General features: G+C 27.7%; 10 protein-coding genes across 10 annotated transcripts; 4 read left to right on the top strand and 6 right to left on the bottom strand. All coding sequences in view use genetic code 12, as the record gives it.

The window, feature by feature from the left end:
• Positions 1 to 777: 777 nt before the first annotated feature.
• KGF55_005378 (CFEM domain-containing protein) lies at positions 778 to 1539 on the top strand (the record flags this gene model as incomplete). Its single annotated transcript, XM_051760385.1, has 1 exon — positions 778 to 1539. One exon carries the CDS (start codon positions 778 to 780, stop codon positions 1537 to 1539), a length of 762 nt encoding a protein of 253 aa, XP_051611920.1.
• Positions 1540 to 3497: 1958 nt separating this feature from the next.
• AXL2 (Axl2p) lies at positions 3498 to 5996 on the top strand (the record flags this gene model as incomplete). The annotated part of the gene is made up of 1 exon (XM_051760384.1): positions 3498 to 5996. One exon carries the CDS (start codon positions 3498 to 3500, stop codon positions 5994 to 5996), a length of 2499 nt encoding a protein of 832 aa, XP_051611919.1.
• A 1027-nt stretch (positions 5997 to 7023) lies between these two features.
• Positions 7024 to 7230, top strand: KGF55_005376 (uncharacterized protein; the record flags this gene model as incomplete). The annotated part of the gene is made up of 1 exon (XM_051760382.1): positions 7024 to 7230. The coding sequence occupies one exon, from the start codon at positions 7024 to 7026 to the stop codon at positions 7228 to 7230; it is 207 nt and encodes a 68-aa protein (XP_051611918.1).
• Positions 7231 to 7880: 650 nt separating this feature from the next.
• On the bottom strand, positions 7881 to 9383 carry MEP2 (ammonium permease; the record flags this gene model as incomplete). Its single annotated transcript, XM_051760381.1, has 1 exon — positions 7881 to 9383. One exon carries the CDS (start codon positions 9381 to 9383, stop codon positions 7881 to 7883), a length of 1503 nt encoding a protein of 500 aa, XP_051611917.1.
• Positions 9384 to 13456: 4073 nt separating this feature from the next.
• Positions 13457 to 16429, top strand: KGF55_005374 (uncharacterized protein; the record flags this gene model as incomplete). The annotated part of the gene is made up of 1 exon (XM_051760380.1): positions 13457 to 16429. The coding sequence occupies one exon, from the start codon at positions 13457 to 13459 to the stop codon at positions 16427 to 16429; it is 2973 nt and encodes a 990-aa protein (XP_051611916.1).
• Positions 16430 to 16566: 137 nt separating this feature from the next.
• Positions 16567 to 17163, bottom strand: KGF55_005373 (uncharacterized protein; the record flags this gene model as incomplete). The annotated part of the gene is made up of 1 exon (XM_051760379.1): positions 16567 to 17163. One exon carries the CDS (start codon positions 17161 to 17163, stop codon positions 16567 to 16569), a length of 597 nt encoding a protein of 198 aa, XP_051611915.1.
• Positions 17164 to 17972: 809 nt separating this feature from the next.
• MNR2 (putative Mg(2+) transporter) lies at positions 17973 to 21017 on the bottom strand (the record flags this gene model as incomplete). The annotated part of the gene is made up of 1 exon (XM_051760378.1): positions 17973 to 21017. One exon carries the CDS (start codon positions 21015 to 21017, stop codon positions 17973 to 17975), a length of 3045 nt encoding a protein of 1014 aa, XP_051611914.1.
• Positions 21018 to 22133: 1116 nt separating this feature from the next.
• On the bottom strand, positions 22134 to 22625 carry KGF55_005371 (chromatin-binding transcription coactivator; the record flags this gene model as incomplete). The annotated part of the gene is made up of 1 exon (XM_051760377.1): positions 22134 to 22625. One exon carries the CDS (start codon positions 22623 to 22625, stop codon positions 22134 to 22136), a length of 492 nt encoding a protein of 163 aa, XP_051611913.1.
• Positions 22626 to 22845: 220 nt separating this feature from the next.
• Positions 22846 to 23835, bottom strand: KGF55_005370 (D-arabinose 1-dehydrogenase (NAD(P)(+)); the record flags this gene model as incomplete). Its single annotated transcript, XM_051760376.1, has 1 exon — positions 22846 to 23835. The coding sequence occupies one exon, from the start codon at positions 23833 to 23835 to the stop codon at positions 22846 to 22848; it is 990 nt and encodes a 329-aa protein (XP_051611912.1).
• Positions 23836 to 24187: 352 nt separating this feature from the next.
• Positions 24188 to 26503, bottom strand: HOF1 (formin-binding protein; the record flags this gene model as incomplete). The annotated part of the gene is made up of 1 exon (XM_051760375.1): positions 24188 to 26503. One exon carries the CDS (start codon positions 26501 to 26503, stop codon positions 24188 to 24190), a length of 2316 nt encoding a protein of 771 aa, XP_051611911.1.
• Positions 26504 to 27246: the final 743 nt, after the last annotated feature.

Here is a 27246-nt window from a genome sequence, read left to right as displayed (position 1 = left end):
ATTAGAAAGTTTAAAAGAATACGCCTTCACATGTTTAATAGATTAAGATTTTAAATAATTAAGCTTTAAAACAATAAGATTTGTGAAAAAAAGTTTGAATTTTTGATTAAGATTCATTTTTTTACACTTTATATTTCATACCCTTGTATAGTTTCTTTTTTATACATATTAAGAAGACCAACCAAATTTTACTTAGTTGGGGGAAAGCCGATTTTAAGAACTTTTGGCCAAGATTACTTTGAATAAAACACGAGTTATAATAAATTATTTTATTATTTTGTTTACTTTTTGTTTTATAAAGTTCAAGTTGGTAAACATTGAAAGTTAAACTCTACAATCTCTTTATTGAACATATTTGTTACACGCGTTGAGTTCTACTGCTATTGCTTTGTAGGGTAGATGATCTTTATTCATGAGCAGAATGACTGAGACTTTAAAGATCATGTTTTTGTAAGTCAAAATTTAAACAAACTTGAGTAGTAAATTATTATTTTAAAATTACTAAGTATTAATAAATATAATAATTTGAAACCAAGAAAATTGAATTATTTATATTGCTTCGAGGGAAAAAACTCAGTTCCCAGACAGTCAATGATAGTCCCACTTTTGGTCGAATTAATAATATTGAAAAAGTTTATTGATTATTTTTTTATTTTAACAAGTTATATATAAAGTAATGGGTATATCTTTACTGCTTGATCTTTCAAAATATTTTTCAATTAGCTCTTTGCAAATCAAAAAAATTTTCATATAGCATTATCAAAATTTACATAAAAAATGGCTACTACTGTTGAAACCGCTGAAAATCCATACGCCACTTTTCCAAGTGTTCCAAGAACAGCTTCAATTAATGGATTTGCTGATAGAATTTATGATCAATTACCAGAATGTGCTCAACCATGTTTTTTTGAATCAACTGGTTCAACCCCTTGTCCATATTGGGATACTGGTTGTTTATGTGTTATGCCACAATTTGGTGGAGCAATTGCTAATTGTGTTGCTGAAAATTGTCAAGGTGATGCTATTATAACTGTTGAATCATTAGCTACTTCAATTTGTTCAAGTGCTGGTGTTTGGGAGCCTTATTGGTTTATTCCAGATGATGCATCTGCTGCTTTAGCTGAAGCTGCTGCTGCTGTTGCTACTTCTGTTGCAACTACTGAAGCTGTTGCTACTACTGAAGCTCAAGAAGCTTCAAGTGTTGAAGCTACTCAACCAATTGAAACTAGTGTTGCTCCTGAACCAGCTGTTACTACTGCTGCTGAAGTTGAAGAAGAACAATCTACTGTTGCTGCTGAAGGTGAAGCGCAATCAGAAGAAGAACAAGCTACAACTGTTGCTGCTGTTGAAACTTCAACTGCTCCAGAAACTACTGAAGAAGTTATTGCTGAAGAATCTGCTGATGAAAGTGTCTCTGCTACAGAAACTGCTTCTGCTGATTCCGAAATTGCTTCAATAAGTGAAGCATTAGAAAATAATGCTATCTTACCAGGTGTTGCTATGGGTGGTGTAATTGCTGCTATTGCTGCTTTAATCTAAGAGTATTGAAGAACCTAAAGAAAAAACAAGAACAATCAAGCCATTTTCACATTCTTTTTTTCGTTTATCTTAATCTATTAATCATTTCATAAATTTTCAACTTTTGTTATTTTGGTTTTAATTTTTGTCAATATAAAATTTTTGAATATTTTGAATTCAATACCCTATATATATTAATTTTCATAAAAGTCATTTACATTGTTTATTCTTTATATGTATTTTGTAAATTACTATGTTCTCTTATGAAGTTTCATAATTCATTTTGCATAATGTCTCAGATTGAAATGATTTAATTGATTTGACATATGCATAACGACTTATTTAAATTAATTTACGTGTTTCAGATTTTTTTACGAATATATACTATGCTGTAGTAATTAAATTAAAGTGGCTTATTTGAAACCAAAAGAAAGCATTGAAGTGAGAAATTTTCAATGCCAATAAGAGCTAATACAGTAAAGTTAGTTAAATCTTGAAATTAAGCAACTCACATGGTCAGTTTCTCAAATTTTTGTAATAAAATTATTTTAAATGAAAAAGATTAGAGCAATTTTTCTTTAAAATATTTGAATTACAATCATAGTATCTCAACAAATTTCCACATTTATGCTCAAAATACACTCAAAATACATTTGAAAAATAACCAAAAATACATCACGATCATACTAGATTAATAGAATTAGTCTTTAATGATGAGCTTGTGATTCTATTCTGGAGTTTGATTAGTTCAAAAAGAGATTAGGAGAAGATTAATTTATATTGTAGTACGGATGTAGTTTACCTTTTAAAATATTTTTTTACTAATAATAGTAAAATGGTTAAATATAATAATACGGCTTTAACACAACTCTACTTAGTTTTCAAGTCAAACCTTAAATCATGTTTAAACTACTACGTAAGTGTATTTCAACCAAGTTTACTCATATTACCTTCGGCTTGGTTATTTTTAACTACAAGGTCGAAAGAAAGGACATATAATTGCTCATCAAATCTGCTTTTCAAAAACAGTTGTAATACTCTTTTTTAAGAAGTTACCTCGTATTCTTCAAACAATTAGGAATTTAACCCAATTAGGTTACTCAATTAAATTTTGAAGAAGTTTATTCATAAAATTCAAAAACAACAAAGAAAAGACCCCTTTGAATGTCATATTGAGTTTGTGTATTTTGACGATATAAGTTAACACTTATTAAGTATGTATGTTAAGATGTTTAAAATAATTTAAATACGCGTCTAAAATGATAATAATAATAAAAATTTAATTTACGAGAAAAAAAAATAAAAACTAAAGTTACACAAAAACGTTACGAGAAAGGACCAAAACTAGTTAGGTAAGTTTTTTGGATTCCAATGGTCTTATAATAAAGTAAGTTAGTTTTCATATGATGTTGTTTGGTATCATATGATAAAGCAGTGTTGAAAGAGCTGGGTACAAGTACTTTCCTTTCTGAAAATTATTTCGTAGTTTATTATCTTAGAAAGAAAAATATAAATTTATTATTGTTCTCTTTTTTTTTTTTTTTATTTTTTTTATATTTTTATTTTTCGTGTTAATTTTTTTTAACATTCTTTTTTACAACCAAAATATTATCAGAGAGAAATTATCATCAGTTGACAACCATTTATCCTACTTTTGACTATCCTTTTTACAATATCATATCTATCAACACTCCATTCCTTTAAATTACTCATTCATAAAACTAAAATTACAAAATCGATCAATTCCAACTATTTACTCCCATCAAATTTACTTTGAAATCTCGTCATTCCTTTATAAAACTAATTGGAAAATTCAACTTATCGTCAAAAATAAAATACACACATTCATTCATTTAATTCCAAAAAACTACTCACAACAACATCTTATGAACTTAAGGACAAATCAAAACAAATAGAAGATGAACATAACAATATTTAATCTTCTAATATTTATACAGTTAATACTGGCATCTATATATATGGGTTTCCCATTTAATGAACAATTACCAAATGTTGGAAGAATTAATGAAGATTATTCTTTTACAATAGCAAATACAACTTATAAATCTAATAGTAATGGACAAATTACTTATCAAGCTTCAAATTTACCATCATGGTTAACATTTGATTCAAATTCAAGAACATTTTCTGGTAGACCCGATGAATCAAATGTTGGAGAATTTCAAATTACTTTACAAGGTACAGATGAAAGTGATCAATCAACAATGTCAAATGATTATAATATGATTGTATCAAATGATACTGGATTACATCTTGTAGATTCAAATATTATGAATCAAGCTATAACATCATTTGGTAAAACTAATGGTAATAATGGATTAGTTGTTAAACCAGGTGAAAATATAAATTTAAAATTTAATAAAGATATTTTTGAAAGTTATTCATCAAGTAATAGACCAATTATTGCTTATTATGGTAGATCAGCTGATAGAAGTTCATTACCAAATTGGTTATCATTTAATGGTGATGATTTAACATTTTCAGGTACTGTACCTCAAGTTACTTCAGAAAATGCTCCATCATTTGAATATGGTTTTAGTTTTATTGCGAGTGATTATTATGGTTATGCTGGTGCATCAGGTAATTTTAAATTAATTGTTGGAGGTCATCAATTAAATACAAATTTAAATGATACTATAAAAATTAATGGTACTTTTGAACAAGATATTGATGGAATTATACCAATTTTATCAAATGTATTTTTAGATGGTGAATTAATTACAAAAGATAATATTTCAGAAGTTTATGGAAATAATTTACCAAATTATTTATCATTAGATGAGGATGATTATGCTTTAATTGGTAATTTACCAAATAGTTCGGAAACTAATAATTTTACAATAACTGTTAGAGATATTTATGGTAATACAGTAGATATTGGTTACTCATTTGATACTATTGGATCTATTTTCACTATTGATTCATTAAATGATGTAAATGCTACAAAAGATGAATGGTTTCAATATCAAATTTTAAGTTCAATTTTTACTAATATTAATAAAACCGATATTAAAGTTTCATATGATGATGCAAATTGGTTAAACTACAATAATAACAATAGAACATTAAATGGTTTGACTCCAAAAAATTTTGATGAATTAAAAATTACAATAGAAGGATCTATGGATTCAGAAGATGAATCAAGAAGTTTTAATATAAGGGGAGTTAATAAAGAAATTACAAGTTCTTCCCTGTCTGTTTCAAGTTCAACTACATCATCATCATCATCTACTTCAAGCGCAGCATCTGCCACTGCAACATCGACAGAAACATCAGAGACTTCAACATCTGCTGCTACAACATCTCATTCAAATTCAAACAGAAACAGAGATTTAGCAATTGGACTTGGTGTTGGTATACCAGTATTTTTAATATTATTAGCATGTCTTTTCTTATTTTGTTGTTGTTATAAAAGAAGAAAAAATAAACAAGATTCAGATTCAGAAAAGGGAACAATTACTTCATCAACTACTACAAATAATAATGATGGAACTTTTACAAAAGGTGGAATATTACCAATTGATCCAAAACATGAATCACAAGTTAATTTAATGAAATTAGAAGATTTATCACCAAATTCATCATCTTCTTCATTAACTCATGTTGAATCCGAAAATACAACATTTTTTGATACTCAAGAACAACCGATGAAAAGTTGGAGAGCAAATACTGAATCTGATGATATACAACCAATAACAACTACAAATAATAATAATAGAAATAGTGATGCTTCATTATCCACAGTGAATACTGAACAACTTTTCTCTGTAAGATTAGTTGAAGATCAATCTATAAGAAATTCAGGATTAACTTCATCAAAATATTTAAGTAATCAATCATTAAATGCTTTATTAAGAAGAGAAAATTCTTCAAATATTCAAAGATTAGATTCAGAAGGTAATATAACTGATTATAACGCTTTAAGTCCTTTACCAAATCAACAACAACTGCAAATGTCATCACCTGAAAGACAAAGAATTTCACAATCACCTTCACAATTAGATATAGTACCTGAAGAACATTTAAATACAAACACACATACAACCTTAAATCCACAACAACAACAACAATCCCTAAATACAACTTCATATACATTTAATCATACACAACTACCTTCACCAACATCAAGTCCATTAAAATCATCAAATTTATCATCACCAAGAAAATCATTAAATATAAAAACTCAAAATCCCAATTTATCACAATTATCTCTTGGTTCAATATCAAGTGAAAAATTCATATATGATACAAAATTAAGATCATCATCATCATCACCTCAAAAGAAATCAAATTCAAATGAGAATTTGGGTAGTAACGATAATTCAATAAATTCAAATGGTGGTGTTAAATTAGTTGAATTTACTAGAAAAGGAAGTTTAAGAGATTCTGCTTATGATCCAAGTTATACTCATCATGAAGAAAGTGCAAGTATTCATCATGGTTCAGATAGTGATTAAATTTAATTAGAAATAGTTGTTTGATTTTGTTTATTTGTTTGTTTGGAAGGAACCACTAACTTCAATTGTATTACTATTATATTTTGATATTAATAAATTCATTTACTTCTTTATTTAATACCCTTTTATAAATTTTATATTAATTTGATATGACTTTTGAAGTTTTAATTTTGTAGTATTAGTATCTTATGGATTATGATCTCTTTAAAAATTAAGGTCTTCTTGTCCTAGGTTCAATGTTAGAACTAAGTTATCCGCAGTAAGGTAAGCTTCATTATTTCAAGTGTAATTATTAGTGTAGCCTAATAATTAAAAAATGGCTGTATTGGTGCAAAGTAGTTGAAAAAAAAAAATTGCTGAGAATATATATAAAGAGAGTTAGTTATTCATGTTTTTCCAACTTTCAAAGAATAACAATAACGATATATCAGAATGGATTTGTGTTAAGTCAATTACTACTTCATTGAAGGTAAGTGAATCAAGTATACATTATAATATTTCAATATTCATATGTTTTCTAAAATTTTATAAAATTTGAAAGAATGGATCATTTTTATCATTTAAGGTATCTCTAATATCCGTGAAGCAAGTTTGCAATTTGATAGTATATAGTCTGATATATGAGTCGTATTTGATATTGATTTTTACTTCATGAATAGATTTGGGTTGGATCTATCTAGAGAATTCACATTAGAAGATTGAATGAGAAAATTATCAAGTACATGATCAGTTTGGATGGTGAAAAAATCAAAGAACAAGATATGATCACTTCATGATGATTCATATCTGAAATTGAATATTATTAAATTGAGATTTTTCTTCACGGATATTTGGGATGCTTTAAATGTAATCCTCAAACCAGTATCAAAGTTTTTAGCTTTTGAAGAGCAAACAAAAGAAAAAGGTAGTACCAGAATTAGAATTATTGATGATAGACTACAAGGTGCTAAGTTATCGGTTATGGTAAAACTAGACTTACTTTGAAAGGCTTGATGCATTAAGGGATGCTATTTGGCGCAAGAAGAGAATGGAGATTACTATACATTCATTTAATTCTTCCAGCTCATGTTGTGAAACTTTAACTTCATCATTATTATTGGTAAATGATAATGATAATGCTGACGTTCCGCAATATGAACTTGAAAAATTAACTAAGTGTAATGGTGATTACAGACTGGCCAAATTAGGTGATACTTTACGAGAAGAAGAGAGTGGGTCATGGTTTGGATGGTGAACTTATTGGATAGAATATGAAGAAAAGAAAAATGATTACTGGCTAGGTCCACAATGATGAAAAAAACGAAATTGTGGATACAACGAATACACAATATGAAGTTTTAAAAGTATTAGAGTTGGTAGAACCAAATGCATTAAGCTAAATCAGGATAAGTTGAAATTTTAAACGGTCCTCAGAAACAATAACTCAATTAGGTGATGGGCAATATTGGCAACTAATTTTTGAGAGTAAAGGGAAGATGTTACAATTAAATTCATAAGGAAAAAAAGAATACGTTTATTCAATATTCATAATAGTTTTGGGCGATTCTTAAAATATGAACTGTGTTTTATTGATGATAGTGCCATTAAACGGTGGTACAAATTACCGTACAGTCTTGCATTTAACATAAGAACTTAAATATCACTTTTGCAAGTATTGAAAACGAACATTGTAAAGTATAATAGAATAAAGTCTAGAATAAAATGTTCAATAAGTATTAAATTTTTGCATTAAAACTATTAATATATAACTATTTTTTTAACCAAGAAGAACTAGAAACATTTAAAATTTAAGATTTAATTAAGATAATTTTTTTTTTTTAATTATTCAAACAATTTAAGTTAAGTGAAATAAGATCCACTAAAACTTTGATTCATTGACTTAATTTATTTTTTGGTATCACTATCAAGTGAGTCATCATGTTCATCACTTGGTGCAATTCCATCAATTTCTTCATTACCTGCTGCGGTAGTTTCTTTTTTATTTGAAGTTGAAGCTTTTAATTTTTCCATCATTGCTTCAGTTGATCTAATTGGTTCTAAAACATAAGGAGAATTTTCTGGATCTTGACTATCATCATAATAAGCATATTCACCAATTTGTGCTAAATCAGTTCCTAACATTTCTTCATCTTCATGTAATCTTAATCTTAAAAATGGTATTCTATCCATTGCTAATAATATAATTGAAGTAACAACAAATGACCAAGCAGCAACTGATACAGTTCCTGCTAATTGATAACCTAATTGTTTCCAATGATGATTCATCCAACCACCTTGAATTTCTGTACCATCAATCATTGCAATATAATCAGCAGCAAATAAACCAGTCATAAAATTACCAACCATTCCACCAACTCCATGTAATGCCCAAACATCCATACCATCATCAATTCCAATATATCCTTTTAAATCAACTGCAAAATTACAAATAATTGCTGGAACAATTCCAAATATTATTGAAGTATAAACAGGAACATAACCAGCAGCAGGAGTAATACCAATTAAACCAGCAATTGCACCAGTACATAAACCAACAGTTGACCATTTACCACCAGTTCTAAAATAATCAATAAACATCCAAGTTAAAGCACCAGTAGCAGCAGCTAAATTAGTATTCACACATGCATACCAAGATCTCATATTAGCATTACCAGTTGAACCACCATTAAATCCAAACCAACCAAACCATAAAAATACAGTACCTAAAACAACTGAACTTACTGAATGAGGTTTATATTTTGGAACTTTACCTTGAGCAATTGGATCATGTCTTTTACCTAACCATAAAGAATAAGCTAAAGCAGCAAAACCAGAATTTTCATGAACTGGTCCACCTCCTGCAAAATCAAGGGCACCTAAATTAAATAACCAACCATTACCACCCCAAGTCCAATAAGCTATAGGAGCGTAAACAACTGTTAACCAAATAAATAAAAATACCATCATTGGACCTAATCTTGCTCTTTCACAACCTGCACCAACCATCAAGATACCAGTTACACAAGCAAACATACCTTGATAAAAACAAAATAAAATATCAGGAACGGTTGTAACAATTGAAGGTGCCCCCAAAACATCCATTAAACAAAAATTCTGTAAAGTTCCTAAAAATTTTGAACCATTATGAGCAAATACTAACGAATAACCCCAAAAAAACCATTGAAAACTTGTAACACAAGCAGCCATTAATGCTGCCCACATTAAACTTAATGCATGTTTTTTTCTTGATAATCCACTATATAATAAACCAACTCCTGGTATCATTATCCAAACTAATACTCCAGCAGTTGCTATCCATACCATATCTGCTTGTTCAAATTGTTTATTTAAATCTACTTTAAAAACATCTCCTCCTGTACCTGATTCTGTATAACCTGAATCCGACATATTGATTTTTGTTTATTCTTATTTATATTAGTCTCGTGTTTCTAAGAATTGTAAAATTTAATCAAATGTGATAATAATTATGAATTGTTAAGGAATGAAAAGTATAAATAAGATTGAAATGAAAATTAAATGAATTAAAAAATCAATTATGTTTCAAACTTGATTCAAAATTTGAAATTCAAAATAAACGAAACAAAAATGAAAATAGTATATGTAATTTATCAAAAAAGAAGGATCTGTTTATATATATATATATTTTCAACAGATGGAAAAATGAAAAATGTTCAGATTTTTAAAAAAGGATACTCAAAATTGAAATTTGTATTATGATTTCGAATACATATACGAAATGAAAAAGGAAAAAGAAAAAAATGGTTGAATAATAATATTTTTGACTTTGCAAATTGTTTAAAGATAAGAGATATTATTTATTAAGATATTATTTTTTTTCTTCTTCTTCTATCTCTATATTTTTCTTTGTTTTAAATTGATTATTATTAATTAGTTTAGTTTCAGAATTTAGTGTAGAAAAAAAACCACTTAAGTGACTTGAAATTGCCTGATATATGACTGCTTCAAACAAACGATGCCAAAACGCCCTCTTTTTTGTTTGTTTGAAGTGAATCATATTATATCGCTTAATGTAGATTGAATTAAAACAAAGTTAAAAAAAAACAATAAACGATTTTCATATATCCTTTTCTTTATTTGTTTGATTGTTTTTTAAGTTTATTTCTCTTATCTTTTCAAAAAATTTAAGAAATATATTTTTGTTTCACTGCTACCAAATTTAGCTGATATGATAAAGCGATTGACCAATTAAAATAGTTCAGTCACGTGAAACATGAAACCTGTAATAATAAAAAATATTTAAATTAATAGATAAGAAGTAAAACTTTAAAGATAAGAAGTTATACATAATATATGCAATATATATAGTACAAAGATATATAATATATAGATAGTAAATTATTAATGCAAAATTATTATAATAAACCTGTAAGAAACTATTTCATCATCAATTATATAATATCAATAATAATTTGAATAAATAGTATCCAAACGTTATTGATTTCAAAAAAAAATAATTTTTAGATCATTAAAGAGTATTAATTATCAACAGATTTTTCCTTTAATTCAAGTTAGCGATAATATCCTTAAATCACTCAAATAGACCGAAATCACTATCCAATAGAATTATGTTTAATCTTTGATTTGATTTGAAAAATTTGTTGAGAGTTGGTACTTCATATTTCAATTTCTTATTGTTGAAAAACACTTCATATAAATAAAAAAACAATGCAAAAACTTAAAACTAAGAAAAAGGTTTTGGTTCTGTCTTCAAATATAAAACAATATGAGATTGAATGTATATAGTTTTTCATATCCTATTGTATTCCAACTAGATATACTCTCGTAAAACACTTAGACGAGATATGATATTTAATTATCTACCTAACACTAAAAATTTAAGCCACTTATGAATGGTTATAGATAAACTACACAAAATAAAATTTTTGGGCTAGTTTCATGATAATATTATACCTCGATATACCTTACAAAATATATTATTTAATATTTTGACCTATAACGGTGGAAATAACTGAAATTCTGTATCAAAAATATTAATAATAATGAAGTGAATTCACACATTTATTCTTTTTTAAGATAGATAGGATCAAAGTTTTAAAAATATTACAATCATAAATTACAATCTCCTTAAATCAACGGGACTTTCATCCTGAGTTTCTATTCAAGATTTTCTCTTCCATCACTAATTTTCATATTAATAGGAAACCAAACCAACGTATCACCTGAGAATGAATTGAATCTAGAAATACAGATCAGACTTTGAATTGATTTTCAAATTGATTTGCGATTATATAAAAAAACCCCCGGTAAATTCTTTTTTATTTTTTTATTTTTTGTTAAAATTCATATCTCACTAAATATGTTCAATGAATTAAGGTTTGTGCTGTTGCGGTATGAGAACGATTAAATTAGTAGGGACCAAACGTTTGATTTAGCACTTAATTAACATCTTTACTTCCATACTAAATTTGATACAATAATTCTCTTATCAATTTTTTTTCAAAATGAAATGATTGCAGGAAATATGATGATTATATTTTTTAAAAATTTTTCTTGTTTTGTTGATCTTAGATGGTGTGAGTATGAAAAGTTGGGGTAAATGATATAATGATGAACTCTTGGTTGTCAATCAATTATGGAGAATACTGAAAATAATGCATCAAATGTCAGACGATATTTTTAAGATCATAATTTGAATCAAATCAGTTCTGTTATATACCAAACTTCTTAGAGCTTTTCTCAGATTCAAATCTCCCTCATAGAGATTTCGTATTATTCAAATTGAAGTATTTACTCTTCAAGAAGTTTTTTTTGAAAAACAAATGGACTAAGTGCCCTACGTCGTTGTATCACTAGTTAAAGTTCCCGAAAATCTAGATTAGATAACTTATTCCAAAATTATATCTATCAACAAGTATTTACGACAAGTGAAACATTACAAAGATTTAAAAATACAACCATAAAACCTATAGAATAAACGCATAGACATAACCTGCGATTCGAGAAAACCATCCACCAATCATTCAAGGTTCAAAACGATAAAAATTTCAAAGATTCAATTTATACATTATCATAAGAATCTGGAATTCCAACTCATTCTCATTTATTTTATTGGAAAATTCTAAGCAATCTTTCTATCTTTGCTGTTGATATAATTGGATATTCTCTTTTGTTTTAGTCTAAACTTTTTTAAATCGTTATCATATGTAGTTGGTAAAAAACCAGTTAATATAACTATGTTCATGATATTCCAGTTTCGGGACACATTCATTGAATTGTTTACCATGCCATACCCCGTGGCCAGAGATCTGTAGAGTTGTACCCGTACTAATTAATTTAACCTGACAAAGTTTTTGCAGAATTAAACAAACGCTGGCCGGTAAGAATGGTTGATAAATATAAACAGATAGGGGAAAGAAGGCATCCGAACAAATAAAAACGGTAGACCAAATTTAAAGACATATTCCCTCATTTAAGATCCCAGATAGAACATGAAAAAACACGAATCATCTCAGCCTCAACACTTGAAGATAGAAGTTGTACATTACGACCCGGGTTTGGACAAAACTCTGTAAAAGTTCCTAGAACCAAAAGAAAATATTTTGATGTCTCAGTGTTGCTTCTATGATAGACCCTTTCAACCAACTATTTTTTCCTTGTCTGAGTGACTCTTTTCTCCTAAATGTCTATATTTATTCACCGTCATTGCAGACCTCTGTTTTCTTGTTTCTGTAAAGTTTCGGTAAAAACATCTCTTGTTAAGTAGAACCATGCCATCAAATGATGTTTTTGATTATGTAAATATTTCGCTTCCTTTGATCCAATTTGACTACCATTATGGAAATAATTTATTCATAAAAACAGTTTCCAAATTATGTATTGTAATTATCTAAGATCAAGAATTTCAAAACGATTTCAAATTGTACTGATTGTAAAACAAATCTTGATTTAATTCGATGATCGAAACACCGTTTGTAACATTTTTTCATAACTTCTTGAACTTTAAGTAATGGGTTATAAATTTTGTTTTGTCATATCGACAGATCAACACATACAATCAAAATATGATGATTTTACACAGGTCCAAATTCTAAGCCATGGTAAGCCTTTAATTCTAATTTTTAATTTTTTGAAGGATTCACTAAATAAGTCTTAAAATAATAAAACACGACAATCCCAGAAATGACTTTGAGCTTGTTAAAAAATAAATTAAAGTTTATTTAAAGTTAAGATTCTTCTATTCTTTATTAAAACTCGTGTTTAAAGCGAGAGAAATAAAGAGAGGGACAAAAATTTCAATTTTAAATTAATAATAGGGTTATAAATTTTAGCAATAGATTTCTAGTTAAAACCAATTGTATTAATTAACAGATCAATCATAGACTAATATCATCTAAATCAATTCAATTAGCATAACACTAGAAGAGAATTTTGTATTATAACACTAGATAAAAAAGAACAAATCAATTGTGGTTTCAACAATGGAAGAATCGTACAATTTTGCAACAACTATTTTAACATCAAAATCACCAGAACAAGCAGCTGCTATAGTACCCAATGTTATCACGGGATCAACCGGATTAAACAAAGATTTAATAGCATGGTTCAATCAATATAGTTCTGCAATTTCTTCTCATAATCAAGCTTTAAAATCATTACTTGAAGAAGCTAATAAAATTGGAAAACGTAGTAATATTGGATTTAATAATTTTCCAAGGAATTGGAATTGTTTATTAAATTCAGTTCAATTAGATTTAAATAATAATGAAATATTACAAAAAAATTTAAAACAAGAAATTATAAATCCTTTAAAAGATTTAATTGAAAAAGATGTTAGAATTTCAGAATTAATTGTAAATGGTCAAGAATTAAATGAAATAAGTCAAAATTTAACAAAAGATGGTGAATATCAATGGAATTATAAAGCTCCTCAAACTTTTCAAAATTTAGAAGATTTTAAAAAAATTGAAATTCAATTAATGTTTGATATAATTTTAAATTATTTTCAATTATTTAATGGAAAATTAACAAAAGAATTAAAAAATAATGAAAATTCAACTAATTATTTATTAGGAAGTTTTAAATTAGATCATGAAATGGAAAATCAATTAGATTATTTACAAAATACTCAATTTCAATTACCAAAATCTAATTTTCCATCTTCATCTACAGGAGCAGCAGGAGCAACAGGAAATGCTCAACCACCACCAAAACAAAAAAGAATGAGTTCATTTGGTAGACTTGATAAACATACTTCTTCTACCGGTAGTGTTGGATCTGATTCTTCATCTCCTAAAAAACAATCAAAATTAAAATCAAGAGTTGGTTCAATATTTGGTAGAAAGAAAAAGAAAGATCAACAAAATCAAAATCAATTAAATCATGAACAAGCTATACCAGAAGATGCTTCATTATCAACTGAAACTTCAACTACAAGATCTGCTCCAATTTCAAGAAATGCAACAAGAAGATCAACTTTAGAACCACCAATTGGTAATCAAAGACAAGATTCATTTAATAGTCATCAAAATGATAATTCAAACATTGGTGTAACTGCTTTACCAACTCAAAGATCTCCATTCCAACCATTACAACCTACTAAAAAATCTCAACAACCATCACAACAATCGGCATTTCCGGAACAAACTCAAAATTATTCAACTCAACAATCTAACTTTGGATCTAGTCAACAACATCAACAACAACAACAATCACAACCAATCACACCTACTCATGATAAATTTATCAGATCTACTCAAGATCCAATCGATTCACCAAATGTTATTAAATATAATGATAACGATGAGGAAGATGATGAAGAAGATGAAGATGAAAGTGATGAAGATTCAATAAATAATGGAAGAAGATCTTCATTATTACAAAGACATAAATTAGATACTAATGAACAAACTCCAAGTCAAAGTCAAAGTCCAGCAATTGGATCATTTTCTCAATCAAACAATAAATCATTACCTCAACAACCTCAACAATATCAACAACAATCTCAACAGATTCCTCAACAAACTTCTCAACAACAACTGTCTCAACAGGTTCCACAATTATTTCAACAACCAAAACAAAGTATTCCAGCTAGCGCTTACCTTGACACTCATCAAAGATCAAGACAAAGTAGTGATGGAAAATATTCATTTGAGGTTGGAGATGATCAAAAACCAATCAGTGCAACTCCAAGAAGTGAACAAAATGGTTTTAATATTGAATCACCTTCATCAAAACAACAACCTATTGAACCAGTTGTTGATACTCAAGCTGGTGGTAATGGATTAGCTACTACCGTCGCTGCTGGAATTGCTGGTGCTACTGGTGCAGCAGCAGGAGCAGTTGCTGGTGCATTAACAGGTATTTCAGAATTGGGAAATAACAATAGTAGTGACAGCAACAACAACAACCACAACTTCAACGAAAGTCAAACTTCGTCATCATTATCGAATAAACCAGCTCCTCCACCATCAAGAAAAGTTGTTCATCATGATACTACAACTTCAACTAATTCAACATCAAGAGATTCAACAATTTTCCATAATTTACCATCTGCTACATCATCATCAACAAATACAAGAGATTCATTTATTCAACCACCTTCAGTAATTTCAAGAAATTCATTTATTAATAATCAAAATTTTAAACCATTAGTAAATCAAGATACAGGATCATTATTAAAAAATGATTTTAAACATTTTAATTTAAATGATGATTCATCAAATTTAGGATTAAATACATCAATTGCAGAAATTATAAATGCAAATTTTAAAGATGGTCAATTAATTTCTTCACAATTATTAGGTGAAGTTGCTTTTAATTATAATGGAAATTTAAAAAATCAATCACCAATTCAAATTAATATACCATATAAATTTGATAAATTAATTGTTAATAAACAATTTTTTACAGAATTAGGTAATAATCAATATTCAATTGATCCATTATCAATTTCCAAAAAAACATTAGGTGGATTAAAATATTTAATTAAAAATTTACAAGTTCCTATATTAATTCAACAAATTTGGAAATTTGAACCTCATCAATCAAGTTTGATGATTAGTTTAAGATCAAATTTACCAATAGATATAATTTTAGAAAATTTAATTGTATCAGTTGCATTAGATTCAAATGTTGAAGCAACTTCAGCACTGTCAAAACCACAGGGATCTTTTAATAAAGATAAAAATAGAATTACTTGGAGATATAATAATTTAATCAAATTAAAATCAAATGGGGCAAATGAAGAAAAATTAATTGCAAGATTTATGACTAATGGTATAGGTAAAGAATGTGAATCTGGTGTACAATTAAAATTTGCAATTTCAAATGCTAATGATGTATTAAATAGTTGTAAAATTTATTTAAATGATGATGAATCTGCTGGTGGTAATAATGAAGAAATTCCATCTTTTAGAAATTTAATTAGTGGTCAATATAGTTCTCATATATAATGATTTTTGTATTTTAGCTTTGTATAATATATTAGCAACTAAAAAATATATATAACATTTAGTTTAGCCAAATACAAATAATGTAGCTAAATACTTCATAATTAAGATGGCCGTAAACAATTTTCAGTTCAATACTTTTAATCATCTTTCGTTATGATTGTTTCAACATTTAATTTATCATAAGCAGCTTGATTATTTTTTATTTGTTCTTTTAAATTTTTAATATCTCTTTCTTTAAATTCAATTTGATGTTTTAATTTTTCAATTTCAGCAAGTGTAGCATCATTATTATCTGATGTAGTTGTTGTTGATTTACCACTAGTTTGTTTTAAAATTTCTTCTCTATAAATTTTTTCTTTTAAAACTAATTTTTTAACTATTGTAACAACTGTAAATATACATAAAGTTAAATATAATATTGAACCACTTAAATATAAATTTCTTTGAGAATAAAATTTTGAAGCTAATCTATCATAATTTACAAAACCATTTGATAAATTTGAATTTTCATTTTTTTGAAATTTTTGTAATCTTTGTAAACAATCCATTAATTGTAATGACATTAATGATATTGAAAATATTAAAAATACTTTAAAATTTTTAAAATTTGTTACTATATTATATAATTCAATTATTTTAGATCTAATTATATATGGAACTGGTAATACTAAAATTAATAAAAATGTCATTTGAAATACCATAATTCCAAAAACTATTGATAATTGAAGACTCATTTTGAATTGTTTTGTTGGATTGAATAATTGATGAGATATGTTAATATGTGGTTTATGATATAGATGCTAATTGATTCAATTCTTCGTCAATTGAATTAACAAAAACAATTGTATGAAATTGGTTGTCAAAATGTATGAAGGCAATGTTTGATCTTTTAAATTTTATATTTAAATTTAGATGAAACTTAATCTATAAAAAATTACGTAATCTGAATACACAATATAGCCTACTGCTTTGGCCTCAAAAGTACAAATTGCAAATCCAGTTTTTACAAAATTACAAGGTTTGTCGAATTTTACTTAAAGGTGGTATCAATGGATAGCTTAGATAATTTTGAATCTCATTTATATGGATAAAAAGTCTTGTTTATGCATTTCCGATTGAGTTATTTATCGATTTTTAATAATTTGCAACTTGGACGAGACCTTTAAATTGAAATAACTCACTAACAAATGCCACGCGGCTCATACTTCCATATATAGTCTTAATCAGAAAGAAATTCTGCATCTTTTGATACCAAAATCTCAAAATCTAAAAATTGAAAGGTGGGATGGAGAGGAGTCCACTGGCGCCTGCCAACAACCAATTTTGAAAAACTATTGTGGTTACTTGTAACTTCCTTCATACTGTTCTTTAACTTGATTAGAGTGTAATTTGTGTGAGTTAAATCTTAATTGAAGGAATACCCATTGCATAAGATTAGCTAATTGTTCCCCATGCTTGAACTTTTGTACCAATTATAAAAGAGTGAATAACTAAAGTATCTAAAAAAGTCAGTGCATTAAAACATTTACTATTTACGAACATTCTATAAACCTGTGACTTTCCTTGCGTAATTATAAGCAACAAGACTAAATAAAGCCATTGCTCCAACAATACACCAAAACCAAGCTAATCCATCATAATCTTGACCTGGAACTAAACAATTCATTCCCCATAAACCAGTAACAACATTTATAGGTAAAACAATAGTACCTAAAATTGTTATTTTACCCAAAACATCATTAGTATCATTATTAACTTTAGTCATATCAATATTAATTTGAGCTAAATAATTTGAATGAAATCTTGCTAATAATTTTTCATAATGATTTAAAGCTTGAATCATTGTTACTATATGATCTTGAATATCACCTAAATACATTGCTATTTCAGATTGATGTTGATAATTTGCATTTGAACTGTTTGAATCTAAATCGTTAAACCTTTTACTGAAACCCTTAATAACATCTGCTTTTGATGATAATAATCTTAAAACAGACATTACTCTTTTTCTACATTCACCTATTCTTCTTAACATATCACCTTTCCGTTTCCAACCTAAAATTTTTGATGAGCCGGTTTCTGAAGACGATGAAGAAGATGAACTAGATTTTGATTTTGTTTTCTTCACCGTAAACAAACCTTTATTATTATGATCAACCGTTGATTTTGATCTTTTCCTCCAAATGAAAACATTCTCATGATTATCTGGTTGTGATTTTTTATGACGCATTCCAGGTTTTTCTCGACGATGAGGTTGTTGACGTCTAAAAGTACTAGCATGATAATAACTTTCATTTTCATCTTCTGAATCTGAATCATCTGAATCATCATGTTCACCAGAATGCATTCTTAAAATTGCATCTTCTATCAGATTCACTTCAACTTCAATAGATTCAATCATTGGAGCAAAAGAATCAGTAATGTCATCAATTAATGCATAACATATCCAATCTGATGAAACTGTCAAATAATCTTTTAACATTCTAGCTCTTCTTCTAACATTTATTGGATGTGGTGTTGGTGAAAAATGAAATGTTATAACAGCATTTTTAAAGACTATGATATACATATTTAAAGGTGATAATTCTCCTTCCCTAATCTTTTTGGTTTTTGATTTAACAGTAGTTGACATTTGAATATCATGAACTGAAGCTGATGGTTTTCTTCTATTTTTTTTGAAAATTGTATTAAAAAATCTATTTAATTGATTTTTGAAAGTTGCCCCTGAATTTCCATATATACTTCCATTATCTGAAAAATTATCATACATTTCTTGTAATTTATTGAATTTTTTTTCTTGTTCTTTTGCTCTTTGTTTTCTTCTTTCATATATAACATCAAATGAAGTAAAGCAAATAAAATAATAAGATTTAAATAACTCAACCTTTTCTCTTGCTTCACCTAAAAAAATGTCTTCAGTAGTTAATGGATGAATATCAAATGTTCTTGATATAACTTTCATTTCTTCTTCAGTAGGATCTAATACATCTAACCAAAACGGATCGGCTATATAAGAGTCACCAGATGTCATAGGTAATGGTGTTTCATTACCTGCTCTTGTATTTTTCAAAGCTTGTAAGTTACTTGAGCTCAATGATTCTTGCTTTTTGTGTTGATGCGAATGTGAACTAGTCGATGGTGCACCAGATATTTTTAAATTTGGTCTAAATAATTCAACTAATTTTTCATATATTGTTAAATTTGATTCTTCATTGTTAATTAGTCCTCCTAATGTTGGTGAATGTATTGTTTTCGGTAAATCTTCTCTAAAATATGTAAATCGACATAATTCACCATCTTTTCCATTACTATTTTGTTGATTACTATAACTAGGACCTCTATTAAGAATAGTAGGTATTTGATCTTTTGATTTTTCCCATGGTTGAGTTGGAGTTGGTCTAATTCTAAATGAATCATGTAACAGATCTAGAGACTCTAATTCATTAACTTTATAATTATCAACCAATGGTGTGTTTTCATCAAAACTTTCTCTATCATGCTCCAGCACTTCTTCATATTTCTCAGTTTTAGTATCTTTTTCTGTAGGAGAAGTTCCTTTTGGAGGTGATGAAGGATTGATTTTGGTTGAAGTTGGTGATCCTACTTTAGATGCATACTTATTAGATTGATTATCATGTATTACATCTTTACCGAAATTAACAGTATGATGATGGTCCATGGATTTTTCATGTTGTTCTTTTTCAATTTCTTCATATTCCTCCTTTATGAATTCTTCCAAAACCTCTAAATTCGGCCATTCGTTTCTTTTTTCATCTTCTCGATCATAATTATAATAGCAAACATCATCCAATGAAGTAGAGTCACTTGAATGATCTGAAGATGGGTTTGATTCCCCAAATTCCAATGAATTTACAGAATATGAATCTTGTTCTTCTTGATTTTGGTTATTATTGAATTTATCCGAATATATATGACGAGCTTCACCATCTTCTGTTTCAAATGGGTTTTGCCATGATTGTGATCTTGCAAATTGACTTTGTTCTTTTGTAAATTGATCCATATCTACTGCAATTGTGTTGGGGGACATATTTCCATTCGTTTTGTCAGTTCGTAAATCATGGTTTTGATTGTTATTGTATTCAGAACCTTTATTTGTTGAAGTTGAAGAATTTCTTAGTAACAGTTGTAAATTTCGATTTGTTAAAGGTAAAGTAGGAGAAGTTGATGCATGCTGAACATTTGGGTGTTGAAGATCCTGTGAATCTCCATTTGATGGTATAGATTGGTAATTGTTATTATTATTTGCTTTTTTGAAAACATTACCATTGGATCTTCGTCTTGATCTTGCAGGTGATGAATGTAAATGTGCTAAATCATCATATTTTCTATGATCAATATATGAACCTGAATTTATTAATCTTTCTAATGACGACGTACTTTTATTGATATCACTACTTGAATCATTAGCTTGATTTGTTGTAGTATTGTTATTTAAATTGTTAAGTACCCTAGACTTTTTTGATTTTTTATGATTTAATTTTTTTGACAGTATGTGATTATTCAAGGTTTGAGAAGTGTTGATAGTAGATTCACTCTCATCATTTAATAATTTATCAGAACTCTCCATTTTGTATGAAGTATGAATCTATAGTCTTTCAATGAAATTAGGTTGTATTATACGAGTTATATGAAATTACTATGTTGGTGAAAGTTTGTTACGTAGATATATTATTATAGTAATGATTTAGATATGATGTTCTCAAATTAAACTATCATTCTTTCCTTAAGCTATATTCTCATTAATCACAGACTATTAAAAATGATGATATAAACAAAAGTTTCATGAAAATTATACAAAATTATTAGTTGAAAATTAAGATATTGTTTTTATTAATAAAATATTGAAAAGAAATGGAATTGCATTGATCAAAAGTTTTGTGTAAGAACTTTATTTATGATTAAATTTTTAACAAAGTTTTAATATCAGACAGCAAACTTACTAAAAACTTTAATATCTTATCAAGGTCTGCTGCTCATATATTAGGCCACTCATCAATCTGTTCTATTTAATTCAAGCTAAGTAGAAGGATGTAATTTCAGACAGTCAATGAATCAAGAGCGATAACAATACTAGTTATTCTTCGGTAAAAAAATAAATTTGCGTCATCTTTTGCCACAAGCCTCTTTGATTCAAAACGAAAAGAGTCAATTGAAAAAAATGAAACAAATCCAGATATGGTTTCATTGGTTTGTTTGTTAATGGTTTTTTATGAGCCTTGTAACGATTGACTTTTAATCATATTGATTCAAACTGTCCCTATTGGTGAAACTTTTTTAAGTGACATAAGATAAGACAAGGGAATGAAGTTACGGAATTTGTGATTAGAAAAGTTATATAAAATTGTAGATCTAACTATGTTTGACATTTCTTTTCTAATATTCTACACGGTATAAACAGTTGAAAAATAATGCAAGTTCACTAAACTGAAATATCTATCGGTATATTAAAATAGATAAAGGTCTTGTGACCTTTGAGATTAGATTTGTACATTTTAAAATTTTAATATTGCTATTTCATAATCTATAATAATTGAGATTGGAATTCGAAAAGCGGAAACTCTTATATATTTATGGAACTAGCAAATACGCGCGTAATATTCCAGCTTAATGATATTTAGACTTGGTGACTATCTATGAACATGAGTATGATTTATTCTTTTTGAATTTATATGGTAGACCGAAACTAGTCTTCTTCTTCACTAACTTCTTCATCTTCAGCTTTTCCATCTTCCTCGTTAGCATTCGCCTTTTTCTTAGTATCCTTGCTATCATTGTCTACAAAATCTTCATCTTTCAAATTAACTTCTTCACCATCTTGTTCCACTTTTTTAGATTCTTCATCATTTACTTTATCAATCTTTGGTTTTTTACTCACTGGTTCCTTATTTGTTTTAGATCCTCCATTTAAAATATCTAACGCGTTTTGTATTTTATTATGAGATTCAATCAATTTATAATAACTTTCTTCAGTTAATGATATACCTTTTTTACCAGGTTTTTTTTCACCATTTGAATCAATATAATATTCTCTTATATCAACTAGATTAACATTATTAAATTTTCTTACTGTAACTCTTTTTTTGGAATCTAGAATTATTTCTGTTTCTTCTTGTTGTGTTTGATCTTGATTCGATGATTGTTGATTCAGTTTTGAGTATGATCTTTTATACGCCATTGTTTAATTTTTTTCAGGTGAGTTGGAAGTGATATGAAATTGGTGCTAAACGTGCTTTGACGCTTGTTACAAGTAAAAATGGAATCAAATTGTAGAACATTTTGAGTTACAAACACAAGTAACGCGTTGGTATTATTTAAAGCGCATTTTTCTCGCATAACCATCATACTATCATACTAACAATGCTTTATATGTCTATCAAAAGTCTATAAATCTATAATCAATGGTTCCCACTAACCCAAGTTTCATTACAATGATCACATAATCCTTTTTGAAATGTTTTGATCAAGTTTGCATCAGATTCCAGCAATCCTGTTTCCTCAAGTGATCTTAAAGAGTCAATTGCAACATCCAATTCTTTAATACTAGAAACACCTAACACTATTGGACTTTTATACTTAATTAACCATTCGTTGATTGCATATTTAGTAGATAATTCAGCTAAGTCAATTTTTAAATCAGTGTATAATTCTTGAACTTTTTGCTTTAGTTCGTTGCTACCTGGATGGAATGAATGTGGAGGTTCAGATCTCAACAATGACATTGATAATATCGAACCATTCAAGATTTGTTTTATACCTGCTTCATTTTTAAATTTATCATAAAATTCAAATAAAATATTATTTTGTAAACAACCATTACAATAAGATAGTACAATATCTAATGGTTCTCCAGTTTTGTCTTTCCACATAATTGCAATTTCATATAAAAATTTAACAGGATATCCACTTATACCAATATTTCTAATAACTCCTTTTTCTTTAAATTTCTTTAATTCTTTTAATGCTTCTAAAATTTGTTCAGACGATTGAAATTCAATATCATGCATATATACAACATCTAAATAATTTGTATTTAACCTTTTTAAAGATCTTTCAACACTAAATTTAACATTTGAAGGAGAATAATCAAATTCATTTAATTTAATACGTCCAACTTTAGTACATATGAAATATGAATCTCTTGGAAATTCAGTGCTTAAATTTTTTAAAGCGGACCCTAATAATTCTTCAGATGGTCCATAATAAGGTGATGTATCTATTGCATTAAATCCTGATGAAAAAGCTTTTTTTAATATGGATTCAATTGGTAAAGATTCTGGATTTTTTGAATATTGATGATTGAAAACTGCTCCTCCTATTATAAAGGGAGGTAAATTTTCAATTGAATTTGTAGATTTTGTGAGTTGACTTGTTGGTTTTGCAATCATCTTCAACAAGTTCGTAGTTCAAGTAGTTGAAAATGATACTAGATATTATTTTTAGATGCAAAACTCGGAGATAAAAAAAAGGAATTTTTGCTGCAAGACCAATTTCTCTTGCCGCAATAAATTAAGCGATTACAATCATTGTATGCTAAAATTGAAGACCAGTTTAAACAATAATAAATGGAAGAATGAAATGTGAATCAAGCAATGACAATAATTTGAAGAGGACTCAACAGATCGATTTTAAGTGAAAAAATTGAATGTTCAAGAGTCGGTAGATCATAGATATACATAGTAATAACATAAAAAAGTGCCTATAAAACTGTATAAATTAAAAAATATCTCCAATAACTCTTTAATCATGTTCAACAATATAATTACCAGGAACTAATCCAATCATTCCAATAAATTCATCACTACAATTCTCACCTAATTCACATATGAACCAATTATCTTCTTGTTTATGCAAAATATACATTTCCCAACCTTTTCTAAAAAATAATTCACTTTTATGTTGTGGTTTATATGAATATTTTGCTGTTGCTTTTGTTAGATATGGTTTTTGATTTATTGGTGTTAATTTTTGTTGTTGGGGTGGTTTTGATGGAGTTGGTGGTTGTGATTTGTATTTTTGATAAGGGTGGATCTTGTGATATGGATTTTGGTTTGTTAATTGTTGTTGTTGTTGTTGTTGTTGTATTGGTTTTGTCTCTGCGATATCAATCATTGATTTTGGTCTAGTAAAGTTTATTGAATCATACCTTTGAGCTATTTCATTATGATCATCGATATAATCCGATTTGGGTCTCATTTTTTTCGGACTGATATCATTATAATTATATTGATTATTAAGTTGTATTTGATGATGTCCGTTAGATTGCTTTATAGGACTTCCTCCATTAGATGATCGAACTGATCGTCTAAATTGATTTACATCACCATCTCCACCTGAATTCAAATCTTCCAATGCCTTAGCTATGAAATCTATTGAGAAATCTTTCATTATTGGCACTTTCTGTTGTTGAATTGGTTTCTCCTCTAATATTTGAGGTTGTTGTCGTTTATATTTAAAATCACCTGTTGATTTTCTAGTAATTTGATCTTGCATTTGTTGAATTTGTTTTTCACGTCTTCTTGGTGATGCCCAATTTCTTTCTGATGAACTATAATTTGAATGAGATGAATTAGATCCTTGACTATTAGTTAATTTATCGTCTTTATTTGGAGCAAGGGAAAAAACGTCATTATCTTCTGATGTACTAACTGTAGATTGAGTTTTATGGGATAAAAGATCCAAAGGTGCTTTTCTAATAGGACTAATATCATTTTGATTTTTCAATGGTGGAATTTTCGTAGGTGTTGTTGTAGGAAGCATTGATTTATATGGTGAATTCGTATTGCCATCATTATAATTTGTAATTGGAGTTTGAGCTTTATAGTTATATGCCAAATTTGCTTTTGGAGATGTTGTCATTTGATTCCTTCCATTTGTAGGTAGATCTTTCAACGGAGAAAATGGAGTGAAAGGTGATTTAGGTAATTGAGTTTTGTTTTGGGTATAAAGTGGAGTTGAATTAATTTCTTTGTAAGTTTCAATAGGTGATGATGGCATGTTGTATAAATCTCTTTGTGGTTGATGATGATGATGAGTTGGATAATTATTATTGTGAGTAGCAGAATCATTTGTTGTTGTTTTAGATGCAGCTGAATAAGTGGAATAAGTTCTTGTTAAAATCTCATTATGATCAGGATTTTTTAGATTCAGAATTGTATACCCAACTTGAGGTTCATCACAACCTGTCATATAATCAACATAAACTGGATCATCAAATATTTTATTACCTGTCCCATAATTTATCCCAAATTCTTGAATATCTTGTTGAGGAACAACCAATGCAAATTCTGATCTTGCTAAATCAATTGATTGATCTAGATCAACACATAATGTTGCAATATTATTACAATAAGTGAAACAATTTATTTTTAATATTTGTATCCTTTCAATTTCTAATTTATAGAAATCGTTAATGGATATTACCCAGTCTCTCTTATATATGTCATTAATTTCTTTAAAAATTGATATTGAATGTTGATAATTTTTATTCGTTGTATTCAATGATTGTGCGATTTTATTGTATTTGATTTGATTCTTTTCCAATTCTTTTCCCCATGTAGTTTGTAATGATAATTTTAATGACTTTATCATACTACATTCTTCTTGATATTTCGATTTATATTGATTAAGGTCTCTTAGCACTTGCAGTCTTTTATGAATTAACTTATCTATATGATTTTTCAATTTAGTTACTTTCTTTATATATAGATTATTAAATTGTTCTAGTTTTTCCAAATTCAATTGATTTAAAGATTTTACAAATTTCCAATTATAATTAATCATTGATTGATTTTCAACTAATAACTTATCCAAAGACTTTTTTAAAGTTCCAGTTTCTCTTGATCCAATCAGACATTTATGTGATAATTTTTCTAACCTTTTATTATATTCTTTTTCAATTGATATCTTTTCTTGATAAAATATTATCATTTCTTTTAAAGTGAGAAGTGAATCATTGATTCTAGTTGAAATTATATGAAAACTTTGTTCTGGGGAAACACCCCAAAAGTTATTAACAAATTCTATATAAGATTGTTGTGATTCTGTAGTTCTCATTCAATTCTAATAATTTTGGTATATGATCAATTGCACTGGCTTTATAAAATATTTGTTTGTTTGTATATGAATATATAATACTCCTTGTCTTTAATTGTTAGATAATGATTCTGTGTTTCAAAGCATCGATTTAAATTTTTGGTCTAAAGTGAAATATTATTATTTAATTCTATGTTTGGTATAAAATTCTTTTGTTTACAATTTTAACTAATTAGGTTGTACAAATAATATTCAAAGTGTATGTCGTAAGATTTAAATATCAGTCACGTAAATCAATCAGAACCTAAAAAACTGTAATTGAAGATCATTCAACAGACTTTATAGGAAGATGTTCAGGGGATTGATTTCTTTTTATCTGATCTATCGAACTTATTCTTCAGAATTTCTACAAAACGTTCTCTCTCTTTCACATTTTCTTGCATTAATTTTCCTTTTAACATTGCTATTTTTTTGAAAATTGACGAAAAAATGAATCGTAAAAGAGCTCTAACTTAAGAAGTATTAACTTCAAGAGCGTAGACCCTTTATTAACAGATCAATTGCATTAAGTGAATCTTTCAAGGTTGATGTTGACCTCTTGCTTTTATCATTGCATCAAACTCTCAGTTTCCAAAACTTTAAATCAGCACATTGGGATCAACCCAGAAACAATGGCCGAGTCTTTCCATCATCATTAAAAATTTAAATGATTTCGAAGCATTCTTCATCTTTCGAACATTGAAGATTAAGATTGAATATCGTAG

Source organism: Candida pseudojiufengensis (genome assembly GCF_024610245.1).
Source record: "Candida pseudojiufengensis strain CBS 10847 chromosome Unknown scaffold24, whole genome shotgun sequence".
NCBI classification, from domain to species: Eukaryota; Fungi; Ascomycota; class Pichiomycetes; order Serinales; family Debaryomycetaceae; genus Lodderomyces; species Lodderomyces pseudojiufengensis.
Note: the sequence above shows the minus strand (reverse complement) of the source record. Positions and strands in the feature narration are given on the sequence as shown.